The following is a 19,730-nucleotide window of genomic DNA, read 5'->3' as shown; positions in this document are numbered from 1 at the left end:
GAGGGCGATGAACTACTTTGATCATCGTGCCAAACCTTACCTGGGGGAGAGGGAAATTGCTAATGCCTCCGCAATCTCCACAGCTACTTCCTTCAGAACACGAGGGTGCATTTATCTACCTGGAGATTTATCTACCCTTAGTCTGAGGGGAAATGGCAATCGAGATTTCGAGTTGAGACAGTCCAGCTGAAGGATCTCGACCTGAAAGTCGATTTTACACTTCTCTCCACAGATGCTGCCTGAACCGCTCAGTCCCTGGAGTTTCTTACTCGAGATTCCAGCATCTGCAGTCTCTTGTGCCTCTCTGTTCAGAACTTGTCCCTTTCAGTCCTGCCTCAGACTGAACCAGGCTCTTCTCTCCGGCTTCATTTCTTTCTGCTTCTTCTTTTGCCTGTTACGTATCCCGTAACTGCATCACTTACCAGCAAAGATAGAGAGGTCCGTTGAAGTCTGATGGCACTATTTTGTAGAAGTTTTTATTTATAAAAGGGCATAAAAATAAGGTTAATACAAACATTCAGATAACATACGTCGTCAATACTCAATCTGAAGCGCAGGTATAGTAATAATCAATTAGAAATAAGCTCTATCGTTGTCTAGGGGTAATGTATATATTGTCCGATGTAAATATAAAAGTCTCTCGAGGTCACTGCAGTTCCACCAGCTGCCGTCCTTTGGGTGTCGCGTTGGTGTACTTTTGTTGGAGAGAGAGAGAGAGATAGGTATAGAATGAAACAGTTACCCGGCGGGTTTTTTCCAACCTTTATGAGTTCGATCCGTCGGAGTCTCGTTGGGGGGGTGACCGTTCACTTGTGGCCTCTCCTGTAGCTAAAGCCGTTCTTTCGTGGTGAGGTCGCCAATCCCAGACAAGGAAAAGACGCACACGAACCCCCCCCACCGGCTGTCGCTATTAAACGCTGTCACAGGATTTCTAGCGTGTCTTCTGGTGCGTCTGGGGGGCCGTCTTTACCAGCCCTCTTTTATCTGAACTCACGGGGTCTCAGATGTCAATCAGGTTGGGATGATGCAATCTCTCTCCGTCTCTCCACCCACGTTGCCCTGAGGGTATACACGTAGTACAGTTCCCAATTCACAAAGGTGTCTCCACGAGACAATGACCACAGTCGCCAGCTTTTGCCTCGCCGTGAAACGAGGGACACCGCACGTATCTCTCTCTTCTCTTGCGATTCTCACAAAGGAGGGGGCTGGGATCATAACAAGCCTACCGGGACACAGGCCGCCAACAGCAGCTCGTCAGAGTCCCCTGTCCAGGGCGAAGGTTACCGGCCCTGTGGCTTCTCCTTTCAATCGTCTTCCAGGGGAAGGACCTTCCGATCTCAGGTATGACGCCTTTGGAGGTTCATTTGACATTTCTGTGCACTGCCGCTTTTCGGGACGAGGTTGCAAACCCCTGGCCCAACGCCGCTCCTTTCGGAGCCGGGCTTCGGCAGTCCACGGCCGAGTTTTCATTTCTGTTCTGATCTGTTTAATGTGTTGCTGATCTCACCCTGCGATGGAAATTACCACTATTACTTCCCATTGAACACATCCAGCAGCAGAATGTTCATTCCCTGAGACTGTTCCGACATGCTTAATCTGTTTCTAATCCCTCCCTGATATAGATACAATTCCTCCCTCAGACAGCAACATAATGTTCATTCCCCGAGTCTGCAGCGCGCGTAGTGGACAATCGCGGTACTGCAGGGGATCAGCAGCTCCCCGAAAGTGAAAGCATTCTGAATCAGGAAGTGCTGGAGTTAACATGGCTTCGAAAGGACCGGCCGAGAGTTTGAGCGAGGAGGTAATTTGTCCCGTCTGCCTGGATTTCTTCACCGATCCGGTTATACTGGAGTGTGGACACAACTTCTGTCGCTCTTGTATCACACGGTGTTGGGAAAGGAAGCAGAGAAACTCCTGCCCGGAATGTAGAGAGGAGTTTGCTGACCGCACCCTCAGGGTCAATCGGGCCTTAGCAAATCTGACACAAAAAGTTCGAAATCTAAACCTGAATCTGAAAGGGAAAGAAAGTAAACTTCACTGTGAGGAACATGAGGAAGAACTGAAGCTGTTTTGTGAAACGGACAAGACACTGATCTGTCTGGTGTGTAGAGACGCGCAGGAACACAGAGAGCACCGCTTCATGCCGATTAAAGAAGCTGTTAAAATCTACAAGGTAAAAACTAACCCGAATTTGATCTTCACTCTATCCTCCATTCTTCTGCCTGGGACCACAGGAGCCTTCACATCGAACACATCATTCCCCGCAACTTCCGCCATCTCCAAAGGAATTCTACCACCAAACACATCTCTCCCTCCAACAGCCCAGACCCACCCTTCCCCACAACTCTCCACGCTCTGTAAGGATCGTTCTCTACGTACTATGACTCCATTACCCACTCACTCCTACCCACTGATCTCCCTCCTGGCACTGACACCTGCAAGCGGGACAAGTGCTACTCCTGACTCCTAACCTCCTCCCTCGTCACCATTCAGGGCCGCAAACAGCCCAGTTCCTCCTGTTTCTTTCATGGTCGATTGTCCTCGCGAATTAGATTCCTAATTCTCCAGCCCTTTACCTCTTCCACCTGTCCCCTCTCAGCTTCTCACTTCATCACCCTCCCCCACGTTCCCTCTCACGTTGTCTCACCCGTCACCTGTCAGCTGGTTCTCATCCCTAACCTTTTTATTCTGGCTTCTGTCCCATTCCTTCACAGTCCTAATGAAGGGTCTCATCCCGGAACACCGACTGTTTATTTCCCCTGAATAAATGCTGCCTGACTCACTGAGTTCCTCCGGCATTTTGTGTGATAATATGGTTTGATCACCTGTTTCTTTTGATGCATCTTTGTTTCTATTTCCTTCACTCTCTGACTTCCAGGATCAGCTAAAATCTTCCGTAGACTCTCTCACAAAAAAGAAATCAGACTTCCAGGAAAAGGAGCAGCAACAGAAAGAGAAGATTTCCGGAGTTCGGGTGAGACTTCCTGAGCGGAATTTGTGATATTACTGTCGAGTTTTGCTCCATTTAATGCAGAATAGCCGAGTCTCGCAGCTCCAGTGACCTGGGTTCGGTCCTGACCCCTGATGCTGTCTTTGTGGAGTTTGCATGCTCCCCCTGTGACCACGAGAGACTCCGACACATCTCAAGGACATGCTGGATGAATGGCTAATTACCGTTAACCCTGTAAAGGTGGGGAGGGTGTGTGTGAATCAGATGGGAGCTTATGGATCAATAAGTGAGAGTAGGTTTCAGGAAAACGTGAGGGAATGGTGTTGACGGGAATGCACTCAGAAGTAGCATGGACTCTAATAGACCGAACTTAACAACAAAAGAAAACAGAGCACAGCAATGCAGTATATTAATCTTCACCTTTCATTCAACAGAAACAGTCACACAGCATTCAGTCCCACATCACATCCCAGTTTGGTGAACTGCGCCGGATTATCACTGAGAAAGAGCAGAGCTTACTCAGGGATCTCAGGGAAGAAGAGAAGAGGATTCTCAATCCAATGGAGAAAAATCTTCGGGAGATTCAAGAAAATATAAGGATTATTCAAGAGGAAATCACTAAGTTAAAGGAACAGATGGATCAAAAAGACAGTGTGATATTTCTCAAGGTGAGGGATTAAATTTCAATTTGTTTCTGTCAAAGGGCACTAAATGAACAGTGGTATATTTGAAATAAACACAGCATAGCGGCCAATTCTAACAAATCAATTGCCGCTGCCGGCGACCTCACACAAGTTGTTATACTTGCATGATGCGCCCTCCAATCACTCCAATAATGACATTTCAAAATGTCCAAGATACGCTTTCAGTCCTTCATTAGCAAAATACAATCTTGAAGCGATGAAACTTCAGGGTAATTCATTGTAAAGTAAGCTGCAACACAGCAGTCAAATACAGAATGACATCCGCCCGTCCCCAGCTCAAAACTGCCCAGAACAAAGTACAGATACGTAACTTTTTCCCTTCGCTTTTACCACGTCCCCACTCACGTAACGAGTTACCATAATAAACACGTAACACAGAATACAATGCAGACAGAAAACAGACGTGTTGCTCCTACACACAGCATTTACAAATGGCAGTAAACAGTTTCTCACCAGACAATTGATGCATCTATTCAGGGTGGTTGTTGTCCCATAATAATAAGATTATTAAGGGATTGGACACGCTGGAGGCAGGAAGCATGTTCCCGCTGATGGGTGAGTCCACAACTAGAGGCCACAGTTTAAGAATAAGAGGTAGGCCATATAGAACAGTGATACAGAAAAACTTTTTCACCTGGAGAGTGGTGGATATGTGGAAGGCTCTGCCCCAGAAGGCAGTGGAGGCCAAGTCTCTGGATGCTTTCAAGAGAGAGTTAGATAGAGCTCTTATAGATAGCGGGGTCAAGGGATATGGGGAGAGGGCAGGAACGGGGTGCTGATTGTGTATGATCAGCCATGATCACAGTGAATGGCGGTGTTGGCTAGAAGGGCCGAATGGCCTACACCTGCACCTATTGTCTATTGTCTATTGTCCCAAAATTGGACTTCCACAACTTCTGTACATCCCAGGACAGAATGCAATTTTCTCTGAAATTATTTACGCTGACTACAACACAGAGCTGCTGACTGTGTCCTTAAGTCTACATTAAATATCCTCTAATACTCTCATTAACTCCCATTTCCAGTCACAGTCTGTGAGTGTGTCTGGTGCGGTTGGTGTGAGGGTCTCTTCGTCAATCAGTGAGAACAAAGAATTTGACCCACACATCAGACTTATCTTCTGTATCTGGTTTCCATCAGATTAGGGAAACTATTATTGTCTCTTTACTTTTATAGATAACATTCAAATGAACGTTCAATCGTTCAAAACATAACCAGGCCATTCGGCCCATTTTCTCATCTCAATTTCCCTGCTTCACAATCCTCCTGCCACCTACTCACCACAACCAGCAACAGTGCCCCGAAATCTCTGGTCTCTCAAGTGTTTATCCAGCCTCCCCATTACAGTCAGTCTCTGCCATTCCATTTCAACCACTCCTGTGGCACTGAGTTCCACATCCTCCTCACTAAATTTCTTGTGGAATTTGTTAAAATCCATCTGGAATTACATCTCCCCATAAGTCTCTCCATAAATAGAGGTACTTCCTCCACCCGCACACAATCACATACATCACTGATCTTAAATTCCTCCATCCTATCACACTGACGTCATATCCAGATGAAAATGCACAGCCTGTCCTGTCTTCCCTGTAAGTTTCATCCTCTCAGTAATGGTCTGACATTCAGAAACTTTCCTTGTAAGTTACCCCGTGGTTCTGTATTGTCCGTGTGTGTGAGTGACTGCGGGAGTGGGAATTTTCAACACCTTGTAATGATTTGGAGGATATTCAGGATGTGGACAGTAAGTCCAAGTCTAATCAGATTTGTGTTTTATTTATTTCAGGAGGAAGCTCGTCGGAACAGAAGGTAGGACAGGCTCTTTACTGAAACCCTGAATGGATTTGTAAAATAGTTCAGAATAGCAATTAATAACCAGCAGTTTAATATTTACAGGATTAATGACGATGTCCAGGAATTGTCAGTGACAGATGAGACCCTACCGGTTGAAAAATTCGATCACCTCTATTTGTTGAACACAGTGCTGAGAGAAACGCTTGATGCTATTAATCGAGGTAAAACTTACAAAGATTCATTTCTCCTTGTTTATGAAGCTCAATTTAGTTCCAATTTGAGGCAAAGAGTGTCTGTAATACTGGGCTGAAGGGGAACTGAAGTTTATTTCACATCAACCCCACCGACTGGGAAGCATCACTGTCACATGGTCAGCTGGAGATGTCAGACCCCTGGACACACCAGCACAGGGTCACAATACAACCAATACACGGGACTGGCAGATGATCCACTGTGTTCCAATCCCAGGCAAATGCATTAACACACCAGGACATGAGTTTGGATCTACCAGAGGAACTGGGAATTTAATACTGATGATAATATTGTAGGGAATAAAAGCAGGTATCAGTGTGGTGATTGTCAGGAAAATACACAAGTCCTTCATGTGCCCTGTGAGTGCAGACTCTGATTGACGCAGGTCTTCCCCCTTCTGGATCAGCATCTCTCACTGTTGTTAGAGGCAGAAGAGGGGAGTGGTCGTGATCGGGGACTGAATCGTCAGGGGAACAGACAGGAGAATCTATTGATGTGAACGGGACACCCGAATGGTATGTTGCCTCTTAGGTGCCAGGGTCAGGGATGCCTCGAATCGTGTCCGCAGCATTTTAGAGAGGGAGGGAAAAGAGCCTGATATTTTGGTAAATTTGTGACAATGACATTGGAAGTAAAAACAAAGAGGTCCTGAAAATAGAATTTGGAGAGCCTGGTAGAAAGTTCAGAAGCAGCACCCCCAGGGTTGTAATTTCTGGATTGCTGCCTGTGCCACGTGCTGGTGAGGGTAGAAACAGGATAATTTGACAGATAAACATGGCTGAGAAGATGGTGCTGGGGACAGGGATTCAGGTTCTTGGATCATTTGGATCTATTCTGGTGGAGGAATGACCTGCTCAAAAGGGACGGGTCGCACCTCAACTGGAGGGAGAACAATATTCTCACAGAGAGGTTTGATAGAGCTGTTGGGGAAGGTCTGAACAAATTTGAATGGGGGAGATGCTCAGGAACTGGAGTGAAGGGATAGGACTGATGGTAAAAATGCAAAGATAGCGTGCAGTCAGACTGTCAGATAGGGCGGACAGAAGCGAGGAGAAAATTGCAGCCAGCAGGGTGAGTATCAGTGCATTAGGGATGCTGAATTAAAAAGGGTAGCAGATACAGTACACAAAGTGTTATATCTCAATGCATGGAGTATGAGAAATAAGGTGGATGATCTTGTTGCACTATTACCGATTGTCAGGTATGATGTTGTGGCCATCACGGAATCGTGGCTGAAGGATGGTTGTAGTTGGGAGCTGAATGTCCAAGGTTACAGAATGTATCGGTGGTATAGGAAGGTCAGGTGAGGGGGTGGTGTGGCTCTGTTGATAAATCAGCAGCTAGATGTGACATAGGATTGGAAGATGTTGAATCATTGTGGGTTGAGGTAAGGAACTGCAAAAGTAAAAATGACACTGACACCAGTCATATACAGGCCTCCCAACAGTCAGTGGGTTGAGACCCACAGATTACAACTGGAAATAGAAAAGGCTGATGAAAAGGACAATGTTATGATAATGATGGGAGATTTCAACATGCAGGTTAATTGGGAAAATCAGGTTGGTAAAGGATCTCAAGAGACTGAGTTTGTTGAATGCAATGTGATGGCTTTCTAGAGCAGTTTGTCGTTGAGCCTACTCGGGGAACAGCTCTACTGGATTGGGTGTTATGTATTGAACCAGAGGTGAGTAGTTAAAAGAAACCTTAGGAAGCAGTGCTCACAACATGACTGAGTTCAACTTGAAATTTGATAAGGGGAAAGTAAATTCTGACATTGTAGTAGTTCAGAGGAGTAAAATAAATTACAGTGGTCTGAGAGAGGAGTTGGCCAAAGCAAATTGGAAGGAGATGCTGGCAGGGATGAGAGCAGAGCAGAAATGGTGTCAGTTTGTGGGAAAATGAGGAAGGTGAAGGATAGATGTATTCCAAAAATAAATCAATACTCAAATGGCAAAATAGTAAAACCGTGGCTGACAAGGGGAGACAAGTTATTGTAAAGGCAAAAGAGAGGGCATACAACTAAACAAATATTAGTAGGAAAAGAGAGGATTGGGAAGCTTTTAAATATCTACAGAGAGGAACTATAAGGATGATTGGATGGGAAAAAATAAACAAGAAATTGATTTGAATTGAATTGAATTTATTACTTACATCCTTCATATACATGAGGATTAAAAATCTTTACGTTATGTCTCCATCTAAATGTGCAATGGTCTCCAAAGATCCTTCAGGCCCTTTTTACACACCTGTCTTTGTAAAACAAGTTAGCAAACAATATCAAATTGTTTTTCATGTATTGTAAACAAATAAAACAGAGATGAGAGTGGATATAGGACCGCTAGAAAATGAGGATGGATATATAATAACACAGGATAAAGAGATGGCAGATAAACCAAATATTTTGCACCAGTCTTCACCGTGGAAGACACTAGCACTGTGCCAGATGTTGAAGAGTGTGAGGGAAGAGAAGTGAGTGCAGTTACTGTTACAAGGGAGAAGGTGCTCAAAAAGCTGAAAGCCCTAAAGGTACATAAGTCACGCGGACCAGATGAACTGCACCCTCGTGTTCTGAAAGAGGTTGTGGTAGACATTGTGGAGGCATTTCAAATGATCTTTCAAAAATCATTGGACCTTGGCATAGTGCCAGAGGACTGGAAAATGGCAAATGTCACTTAACCCTTTAAGTAAGGAGGAAGGCAGCAGAAAGGAAATTATTGACCAGTTAGCCTCACCTCTGTGGTTGGGAAGAAATTGGAGTCAATTGTTAAGTATGAGGTTATGGAATACTTGGTGACACTGGACAAGACAGGACAAGTCAGCATGGCTTCGTTAAGGGAATATCCTGACTGACAAACCTGTTGGGATTCTTTGAGGAGATTACAAGCAGGATCGATGAAGGGGATGCAGTGGATGTTGTATATTTGGAATCTCAGAAGGCCTTTGAGAAGGTGCCACACATGAAGGTGGTAACCAGGTTAAGAGACCATGGTATTACAGAAAAGTTACAGGCATGGTTAGAACATTGGCTGATTGGTAGGAGACAGTGAATGAGAGTAAAGGGATCCTTTTCTGGTTGGCTGCCAGTGACTCGTGTTCCACAGGGGTCAGTGTTAGGACACCTTCATTTTATGCTGTATATCAAGATCTAGCTGATGGAATAGACCATAAGATATAGGAGCAGAAGTAGGCCATTCGGCCCAACGAGTCTGCTCCACCATTCAGTCATGGGCAGATCCAATTCTTCCGGTGATCCCCACTCCCCTGCTTTCACCTTATACCCTTTGATGCCCTGGCCAATCAAGAACCTATCTATCTCTGCCTTAAATATGACTTGGCCTTAACAGCCACTTGTGGCAACAAATTCCATAGATTTTCCACACACTGATTAAAGTAGTTTCTCCGCATCTCAGTTCTAAAAGGAAATCCTTCAATCCTGAAGTCATACCCTCTTGTCCTAGAGTAGATGGCTTTGTTTCCAAGTTTGCAGATGATATGAAGATTGGTGGAGGGGCCGGTAGTGTTGAGGAAACAGTTAGGCTGGACAAGGACTTGAATGAGGAGAATGGGAAGGAAAGTGGCAAATGATATACGATCTTGGAAAATGCATGGCCATGCACTTTGGTCATAGAAATAATGTGCAGATTTTTTTTCAAATGGGGAGAAAACCCAAAAAGCTGAGATGAAAATGGACTTAGCAGTCATTCTGCAGAACATCCTAAAGGTTAACTTGCAGGTAGAGTCAGTGGTGAGGACGGCAAATCCAATGTTAGCATTCAATTCAAGAGCAGGGATGTGATGCTGAGGCTTTATAAGGAGCTGGTGAAGCCTCACCTTGAGTATTGTGAACAATTTTGGGCTCCTCATCTAAGAAAAGATGTGCTGGCATTGCAGAAGCTTCATTTCATAAGGATGATTCCAGGAATGAAAGGGTTATCATACGAGGAACGTTTGATAGCTCTGTGTCTGTACTCGCTGGACTTTAGAAAGATGAGGGGGGATCTCATTGAAACCTTTCGAATGTTGAAAGGCCCAGACAGAGTAGATGTGGAAAGGATGTTTCCCATGGCGGTGGAGTTTAGCACAAGAGGGCACAGCATCAAGATAGAGGGGGGTCTATTTAAAACAGATGCGAAGAAATTTGAGCCAACGGCTGGTGAATTTGTGGAACCTGTTGGGTGTATTTAAGGCAGAGCTTGATAGGTTCTGGATTGGACACAGCATCAAAGGTTACGGGGAGGCCTGGGAGCGGGGCTGAGGAGGGAAAAAAAGGATCAGCCATGATTGAATGACGGAGCAGACTCCATGGGCAAATGGCCTAATTCTGCTCCTATGTCTTATGGTGATCAGACCACTACATTGAAGCATTGTGAGAATGAGCTCGGACACACCAACAAACATTGACATGGGTCAAGATTTCATCTCGGGAGAAGCACACACAGCGTAACCGGCCTGGCAAAGCTCCCTCACACACATACACAGGAAGGACTGGCAGATTGTAGTCAGAGCCTCAGCAATGTACGTTGTTATTTCCCTCAGTAACCTGGAAACCAATCTCTTCAGAGACAGTCATTTATTCATTTAAACAACTCAATCACATGTGACACATTGTCAACACACACCAGACATGTGATGACACACTGTAACATACAAATTCTTCAATGTGTATACACATCACACGGATATTTACCACATTCAACACACACACACAGACACACACACAGACACACACACACACACACACACACACACACACACACACACACACACACACACACACACACACACACACACACACACACACACACACACACAGATATACTATCAGAGTGTGACACACGGCCACAGAAATAGGCACAAATTCCCATTTAGGATTGAAATCTGCCGTCCTTACCCAGTCTGTCTGTTCTGTGGCACTGAGCTGCCTTCTGACGTGACGTCACATCAACACTTCACAGACAGACTCCGGGGTGAGATTCCTCAGGAGGATGATCTGGGAGGGTTTGATGGATGTTGAACCCACGGCCCACTTCATCAATCTGCAAGACTAAGATGTCTTCTTGAGCCTGGCCCATTTGTGTGTGTTTGCCCCCCCCCCCATCCCTCTAACCATTTCCCATCTGTGTACCTGCCCAAATTTATTTTACAATATTTTATTTTTACCTGTTTCTACAGCGTCTGAGGGCAAATTCCATTTACCAACCTCCCTCTCTATTAGAATGTTACCAGATAAACCTCTCATAAAAATTTCCCGTCTCACTTTCAATCTGAGGCCTCTGGTTCTGTACTCCCATTTCTTAGAAAAAGAAACGTTATTTAAGCTCCTTATGAATTATTTACCTCGATAAGGGGTCATACCTGAACATCTTACACTACAGCTGAATAGCCCAAGCTTACCCACTCTTTGATTTTAACCTAAGCCCCCAGTCCTGGTAACATCCTCCTGAAGCCTCCTGTCCAGTGTAATGACATCCTCCCCATATTCGGGAACCGGAAATGCAGACAATGCTCCAAGTGTGGTCTATCATCGACATCAAAGGCCTTGCTGAATTTCATGTGGACAGTGTGGAATAGGCTGATGAATACAGGACTGAAGATGTTTTTTTAGATTGGGACAAGAAGGGCGGTGTGGGAGCTAAATTCTGAAGGAAGGCAGTTTTTAAAAAAAACTTTGTGTACAAGAACGGCGAGACTGCGCAGGACAGCGCGGAGAGTTTAAAAAGATGACCACCCTATACAGCGGGCAGCGGAGTGGGTGGCAGCAGAGTGTAGGGCTTTGGCTCAACGGGCTTAGGCGGTAACGGGAAGAGGCGAGAGCGAGGAACCGACTCTTTTTCTCCCCTTTGCAAATCGGCCTGGACGGATGGGGGAACAGCAGGGAACATTAGCTAACGGTTTAAAAAGTTCGTGTATTTGGCGAAGTAAGTGGGTGAGTAGACCTATCTTTCTTTGTTTCATTCCTGTAGAATTAGGTAGCATGTCTGCAGGGTTAGTGCTTTGTTCAGGGTGTCAGATGTGGGAATCCTGGGAGACCTCCAGCCTCCCTGATAGCCACATCTGCACCAGGTGAACCGAGATTCAGCTCCTCGGAGACCGTGTTAGGGATCTGGAGCTGCAGCTTGATGACCTACTGCTTATTAGAGAAAATGAAGAGGTGATAGACAGGAGCTACAGGGAGGTAGTCATCCCTAGGCTACAGGGGTCAGAAAACTGGGTGACTGTCAGGAGAGGGAAGGGAAATGCCAGGATAGTGGAAAGCACCCCTGTGGCTGCCCCCTTCAGCAACAAGTATATCGTTTCGGATGCTGTTGAGGGGGATGACCTGACAGGGGACGGCCACGGTGACCAGGTCTCTGGCACTGAGCCTGGCGCTGTTGTGCAGGAGGGAAGGGGGGAGAAGAGGAATGCGGTAGTCATAGGGGATTCCATAGTCAGGGGAACAAACAGGAGATTCTGTGAGCCTGGTAGAGATACCCGCATGGTCACCGAATTATAGGAAAGATATCAATAAATTAGAGAGAGTGCAGAGACGATTTACTAGGATGTTACCAGGGTTTCAGCACTTAAGTTACAGAGAAAGGTTGAACAAGTTAGGTCTCTATTCATTGGAGCGTAGAAGGTTGAGGGGGGATTTGATCGAGGTATTTAAAATGTTGAGAGGGATAGATAGAGTTGACGTGAATAGGCTGTTTCCATTGAGAGTAGGGGAGATTCAAACGAGAGGACATGATTTGAGAGTTAGGGGGCAAAAGTTTAAGGGAAACACGAGGGGGTATTTCTTTACTCAGAGAGTGATAGCTGTGTGGAATGAGCTTCCTGTAGAAGTAGTAGAGGCCAGATCAGTTGTGTCATTTAAGGTAAAATTGGATAGGTATATGGATAGGAAAGGAGTGGAGGGTTATGGGCTGAGTGCGGGTAGGTGGGACTAGGTGAGATTAAGAGTTCAGCACGGACTAGGAGGGCCGGAATGGCCTGTTTCCGTGCTGTGATTGTTATATGGTTATATGTTATATGGTGTGCTGCCTCCCAGGTGCCAGGGTACGGGATGTCTCGGATTGGGTCCAGAATATTCTGAAGGGAGAGGGCGAGCAGCCAGCTGTCTTGGTACATGTTGGTACCAATGACATAGAGAGGAAAGGGAGGAGGTCCTGAAGAGAGATTTCCGGGAGTTAGGAATGAAGCTGAGAAGCAGGACCTCCAGGGTAGTAATCTCAGGATTGCTACCTGTGCCAGGTGCTAGCGAGGGCAAGAATAGTAGGATCAGGCAGATGAATGCATGGCTGAGAGACTGGTGCAGGGGGCAGGGCTTCAGATTCTTGGATCATTGGTATCTCTTCTGGGGGAAGTATTACCTGTTCAAAAAGGACGGGTTACACCTGAACCATAGCGGGAATGTTTAATAGAGCTGTTAGGGAGGGTTTAAACTCATTTGGCAGGGGGATGGGAAACCGGAATGATAGAGTGGAGGAGGAGGAAAACGGAAATAAATCTAAGATAGAGAGCAGTAAAGATGTCAGGAAGGACAGGCAGGTGATGGGGCAAATTTGCAGCCACTAGGATGAGTTGCAGTGCAATCAAAACTAAAAGTATCAAATACTGGACTTAAGGTGTTATACTTAAATACACACAGCATAAGGAATAAGGTGGATGATCTTGTCGTACAGCTACAGATTGGCAGGTGTAATTTTGTGGCCATCACTGAGACGTGGCTAAAGGATGAATGTCTCTGAGAGCTGAACGTCCAAGGATACACGGTGTATCGGAAGGATAGGCAGGTAGGCAGAGGGGGTGGCGTGGCTTTATTGGTAAGAAATGATATTAAATCATTGGAAAGAGGTGACATAGGATCGGAAGAATCTTTATGGGTTGAGCTAAGAAATCGCTGGGGTAAAAGGACCCTGATGGCAGTTATCTACAGGCCTCCTAACAGCTGCAGTGAGGTGGACTACAAATTACAACAGGAAATAGAAAAGGTTTGCCAGAAGGGCAGTGTTATGATAATTGTGGGGGATTTTAACATGCGAGTGGATTGGGAAAATCAGGTCGACACAGGATCTCAAGACAGAGAATTTGTAGAATGTCTATGAGATGGCTTTTCAGAACAGCTTGTTGTTGAGCCTACTAGGGCATCAGAGGTACTGGAGTGGATATTGTGTAATGACCCAGAGGTGATTAGAGAGATTGAGGTGAAGGAGCTGTTAGGAGGCAGTGATCGTAACATGATTGAGTTCACTGTGAAATTTGAGAAAGAGAAGCCAAAATCCAATGTGTCGGTATTGCAGTGGAGTAACGGAAATTACAGTGGCATGAGAGAGGAACTGGCTAAATTTGACTGGAAAGGGACACTAGCGGGAGGACGGCAGAGCAGCAGTGGCTGGAGTTTATGCGAGAAGTGAGGAAGGTGCAAGACAGATATATTCCAAAAAAGAAGAAATTTTCGAATGGAAAAAGGATGCGACCGTGGTTGACAAGAGAAGTGAAAGCCAAAGTAAAAGCAAAGGAGAGGGCATTCAAGGAAACAAAAATTAGTGGGAAGACAGAGGATTGGGAAGTTTTTAAAAGCTTACAAAAGGAAACTAAGAAGGCCATTAAGAGGGAAAAGATGAACTATGAAAGGAAGCTTGTGAATAATATCAAATAAGATACTAAAATCTTTTTCAAGTATATAAAGAGTAAAAAATGGGTGAGAGTGGATATAAGACCGATAGAAAATGATGCTGGAGAAATTGTAATGGGAGATAAGGAGATGGCTGAGGAACTGAACGAGTATTTGCATCAGTCCTCACTGAGGAAGATATCAGCAGTATACCGGACACTCAAGGGTGTCAGGGAAGAGAAGTGTGCGCAGTCACAATTAGATAGATAGATAGATAGAGATAGATAGATACTTTATTCATCCCCATGGGGAAATTCAACTTTTTTCCAATGTCCCATACACTTGTTGTAGCAAGTAAAAAATATGATATGCATCTAAATCACTATCTCAAAAAGCATTAATAATAGCTTTTAAAAAGTTCTTAAGTCCTGGCGGTTGAATTGTAAAGCCTAATGGCATTGGGGAGTATTGACCTCTTCATCCTGTCTGAGGAGCATTGCATCGATAGTAACCTGTCGCTGAAACTGCTTCTCTGTCTCTGGATGGTGCTATGTAGAGGATGTTCAGAGTTTTCCATAATTGACCGTAGCCTACTCAGGGCCCTTCGCTCAGCTACCGATGTTAAACTCTCCAGTACTTTGCCCACGACAGAGCCCGCCTTCCTTACCTGCTTATTAAGACGTGAGGCGTCCCTCTTCTTAATGCTTCCTCCCCAACACGCCACTACAAAGAAGAGGGCGCTCTCCACAGCTGACCTATAGAACATCTTCAGCATCTCACTACAGACATTGAATGACGCCAACCTTCTAAGGAAGTACAGTCGACTCTGTGCCTTCCTGCACAAGGCATCTGTGTTGGCAGTCCAGTCTAGCTTCTCGTCTAACTGTACTCCCAGATACTTGTAGGTCTTAACCTGCTCCACACATTCTCCATTAATGATCACTGGCTCCATATGAGGCCTAGATCTCCTAAAGTCCACCACCATCTCCTTGGTCTTGGTGATATTGAGACGCAGGTAGTTTGAGTTGCACCATATCACAAAGTCCTGTATCAGTTTCCTATACTCCTCCTCCTGTCCATTCCTGACACACCCCACTATGGCCGTGTCATCAGCGAACTTCTGCACATGGCAGGACTCCGAGTTATATTGGAATTATGACAGAGAAAGTACTCAGGAAGCTGAATAGTCTCAGGGTAGATAAATCTCCAGGACCAGATGGAATGCACCCTTGTGTTTTGAAGGAAGTAGCTGTGGAGATCGCGGAGGCATTAGCAATGATCTTTCAAAAGTCAATAGATTCTGGCATGGTTCTGGATTAGTGGAAGATTGTAAATGCCACTCTGGTATTAAAGAAAGGGGCAAGGAAGCAAAAATTAAATTATAGACCTGTTAGCTTGAGAAATGGTTGGGAAGTTGCTGGAGTCAATTGTCAAGGATGAGGTTACCGAGTACCTGGAGGCATATGACAAGATAGGACAAACTCAGCATGGTTTCCTTAAAGGAAAATCCTGCCTGACAAACCCATTGAAATTTTTTGAGGAGATTACAAGTAGGCTAGACAAGGGAGATGCAGTGGATGTTGTGTATTTGGATTTTCAGAAGGCCTTTGACAAGGTGCCACACATGAGGCTGCTAAACAAGATAAGAGCCCATGGAATTACGGGAAAGTTACATATGTGGATAGAACGTTGGCTGATTGGCAGGAAACAGAGAGTGGGAATAAAGGGATTCCATTCTGGTTGGCTGCCAGTTACCAGTGGTGTTCCACAGGGGTCCGTGTTGGGGCCACTTCTTTTTACGTTATATATCAATGATTTGGATTATAGAATAGATAGCTTTGCGGCTAAGTTTGCTGATGATACAAAGATAAGTGGAAGGGACGGTAGTGCTGAGGAAACAGAGAGTTTGCAGAGAGACTTGGATAGATTATGAGAATGGTCAAAGAAGTGGCAAAAGAAGTACAATGTTGAAAAGTGTATGGTTATGCACGTTGGTAGAAGAAATAAACGGGCAGACTATTATTTAAATGGAGAGAAAACTCAAAGTTCTGAGATGCAATGGGACTTGGGAGTGCTCGTGCAGGATACCCTTAAGGTTATCCTCCAGGTTGAGTCGGTGGTGAAGAAGGTGAATGCAATGTTGGCATTCATTTCTAGATGAATAGAGTAGAGGAGCAGGGATGTGATGTTGATGCTCGATAAGGAACTGGTAAGACTTCACTTGGAATACTGTGTGCAGTTTTCGGATCCTTATTTAAGAAAGGATGTTCTGACATTGGAGAGGGTTCAGAGAAGATTCACTAGAATGATTCCTGGAATGAGAGGGTTAAGATATGTGGAACATTTGACCACTCTTGGACTGTACTCCTTGGAGTTTAGAAGAATGAGGGGGCACCTCACAGAAACATTTCTAATGTTAAAAGGCATGGACAGAGTGGATGTGGCAAAGTTGTTTCCCATGGTGGGGGACTCTAGTACGAGGGAGCATGACTTAAGGATTGAAGGGCGACCATTCAGAACGGAGATGCAAAGAAATTTTTTTTAGCCAGAGGGTGGTGAATCTGTGAATTTCTTGTGGCAGTGGAGGCCAGGAAATTGGGTGTATTTCAGACAGAGATTGATAGGTATCTGAGTAGCCAGGGCATCAAAGGTCATGGTGAGACGGTGGGGGAGTGGGAATAAATGGGAGAATGGATCAGCTCATGATAAAATGGCGGAGCAGATTCGATGGGCCGAATGGCCGGCTTCTGCTGCTTTGTCTTATGGTCTTATTTGAATGCACCAGTATACGGAATAAGGATCTTTTAGCACAGGTAGAGTTTGACAGGTACAAACTTAGGCAGGTACGACTTTGGTCGAAGGAATTAAACACAGAGACAATCCTGTAAACAAGGCGAAATTCAAAAATCAGAGGTGCAAAGGGACATGGGTGTCCTTGTGCAGGTTTCCCTGAAGGTTAACTTGCAGTTTGTGTCAGTGGTAAGATTGGCAAATTCAATGTTTGCTTTCATTTCGAGAGGATTAGAATACAAGAGCAAGGATGTAATTCTGAGGTTTTATAAGATATTGGTCAGACCACACTTGGAGTATTGTGAGCAGTTCTGGGTCCCTTCTATCGGAAAACATGTACTGGCATTGGAGGGGGTCCAGAAGATTCACAAGAATGATTCAAGGAATGAAAGAGTTAACATATGAAGAGTGTTTGATGGTTCTGGGCCTGAACTCACTGGAGTTTAGAAGACTGGCTGATTTATTATCCCCCAAACCCCTATTCTCCCACCTCCTCCCCATAACTTTTGAGACTCTGACTAATCAAGAAATTTACCTATCAACTTGTGCTTTAAAGATCACACATGAGAAAATCTGCGGATGCTGGTAATCCAAGCTACACAGGTCCTGATGAAGGGTCTCGCCAGATCTCTCTGACACCTGTCTGGAGAGAGTTGATGTTGGGAGGATGTGAGTGGGTCGAGAACGGTAAGCACAGCCTCCGACTATAGGGATGTCCATTTAGGACAGAGATGAGGAGGAATTCCTTTATCCACATGATAGTGAATCTGCCACAGGCAACTGTGGAGGCCAAATAATTGCATATATTTAAAGCAGAGTAACACACACAAATTGTTTGGGGAACAGCAGGCCGGGAAGTTTCTATGGAAAAGAGTAAACAGTCGACGCTTCAGACTGAAACACTTCATCAGGACCTGTGTTGCTTAAGGGTCACTGCAAATTCATCCCCTGTCCTAATGAGGGGCTGCGGGGGATGGGGTTGTGGGAAAGGGGACAAAGTCATCCTCACCTGCCATCTTTGCCCCCTCTAGCTTCTCATTACGTCTACACACACAGTTCACCCACAGGCTTCCCACCCCTCCCCCTCCTGGTTCAATCTGCCATTCACCTCTCCCCTACTGGTTCCCATTATCACCTCCTTTACTGTCTCAAACCATCACACTGTCCCACTTCACACTCACAAATGAATGTGAACATTGTATGACGGGCCTGTTCCTGTGCTGTACTGCTCTATGTTCGCTGTACCCAGTTTCGGAGAATGAGAGGAGATCTCATGGAAACACAAAATTCTTTCAGGGGTCAACAGGCAGGAGTGAGGGAGGATGTTTCCCCTGTTCAGTGGAAAACCCTTGGGGAGACATTAGTTGTCCACCCGCTTTCGTCCGGTCAAACCTCCCCCCGATCCCCGGGGCCGCGCTGCCCGAGTCTCCCCCCCGATCCCCGGGGCCGCGCTGCCCGAGTCTCACCCCGATCCCCGGGGCCGCGCTGTCCGAGTCTCCCCCCGATCCCCGGGGCCGCGCTGCCTGAGTCACCCCCCGATCCCCGGGGACTCTCTAATTCTCTGCTTCTCCCCCCAGTCTCTGTCACCCTGGATGTGGAAACAGCGAATCCGTATCTCGAGGTGTCTGAGGATCGGAAGAGTGTGAGACCGACCGGGACCCGGAGGGATCTCCCTGACACCGGGAAGAGATTCACACACTGGATTTGTGTGCTGGGATCGGAGGGATTCACATCGGGGAGACATTACTGGGAGGTGGAGGTGACGGGGAATCAGCGCTGGTGGCTGGGAGTCGCCGCAGGGTCTGTGGAGAGGAAGAGAGGGGTCAGTCTGAGTCCGGAGACCGGATTCTGGATCATCAGGCGGGATGGTGACGTGTTACATCGGGATTATGACGTGTCCCGTCCCACGTCCCCCGAGTCCCGTCTCCCTGCTGGTCCCATCCCCGGGAGGGTGGGAGTTTATCTCAGTTACGAGTCCGGGACAGTTTCATTTTACAACGCGGAGACCAAGTCCCATCTCCACACCTTCACTGGGAATAAATTCACGGGGAAACTTTATCCTTTCTTTGCGACTTGGTATGAAAACCAGTGGCTGAGAATCTGCTCCGGTTCCGCTCCGGGTCTGTAAACGGGTCGGGTCCCGGGACCGGCGTCAGGAGTAAAGTCCCTGTAAATATAAATGTGCGGAGAGCGCAGCTAAATACGTGGCTAAGGAGATGGTGCAGGAGGGAGGGCTTCATGTTTCTGGACAATTGGGCTTTGTTCCCGGGAAGGTGGGACATGTTACGACGGGACGGTTTGACCCTGAACTGGAGGGGGACTAACATCCTTGCGGGTAGATTTGCCAGTGCTGCTCGGGGGGGGGGGGAGGGGGTAAAAAAGATTTGCAGAGGGAGGGGAACCAGAGTGTTCAAGCAGATAGTGAGGTGGAGTAGGATAAAGGTCATGCGAGGACTGCATGTATAGACAGAAATCAAATGTTTGTACATTAGGTTGTAAAGTAATTTTCAGAGCTTTAGAAATTGTAGAAAATAAAGATTTCCAAAAAGATTTTGATGAAGAACCTGACCAGAACATATGTGAAAAAGTGGCTACATCAGTTTTATACCTATCGCAATAATTGTCTGTAAGATTCAAAATTAAGATGTGC

The 19,730-nt window shown here is 45.9% G+C and overlaps 1 protein-coding gene across 1 annotated transcript; it reads left to right on the top strand.

Annotated features, from left to right (window-relative positions):
- The first annotated feature begins 1,864 nt into the window (after positions 1-1,864).
- LOC140716727 (zinc-binding protein A33-like) lies at positions 1,865-19,420 on the top strand. Its single transcript, XM_073029538.1, has 5 exons — positions 1,865-2,173; positions 2,879-2,974; positions 3,385-3,572; positions 5,548-5,666; positions 18,658-19,420. The coding sequence occupies exons 1-5, from the start codon at positions 2,141-2,143 to the stop codon at positions 19,206-19,208; spliced, it is 987 nt and encodes a 328-aa protein (XP_072885639.1). The 5' UTR covers positions 1,865-2,140; the 3' UTR covers positions 19,209-19,420.
- The last annotated feature ends 310 nt before the right edge of the window (positions 19,421-19,730 follow it).

This window comes from Hemitrygon akajei, chromosome 26 (assembly GCF_048418815.1).
Source record: "Hemitrygon akajei chromosome 26, sHemAka1.3, whole genome shotgun sequence".
NCBI lineage: Eukaryota > Metazoa > Chordata > Chondrichthyes > Myliobatiformes > Dasyatidae > Hemitrygon > Hemitrygon akajei.
Note: the sequence above shows the minus strand (reverse complement) of the source record. Positions and strands in the feature narration are given on the sequence as shown.

Coding starts and splice junctions, on each gene's coding strand:
- LOC140716727 (XM_073029538.1), top strand. CDS start 2,141: ATGCCGATTAAAGAAGCTGTTAAAATCTACAAG. Junction 2,174..2,878: donor AAGCTGTTAAAATCTACAAG/GTAAAAACTAAC, acceptor TCTGACTTCCAG/GATCAGCTAAAATCTTCCGT. Junction 5,667..18,657: donor GCTTGATGCTATTAATCGAG/GTAAAACTTACA, acceptor TTCTCCCCCCAG/TCTCTGTCACCCTGGATGTG.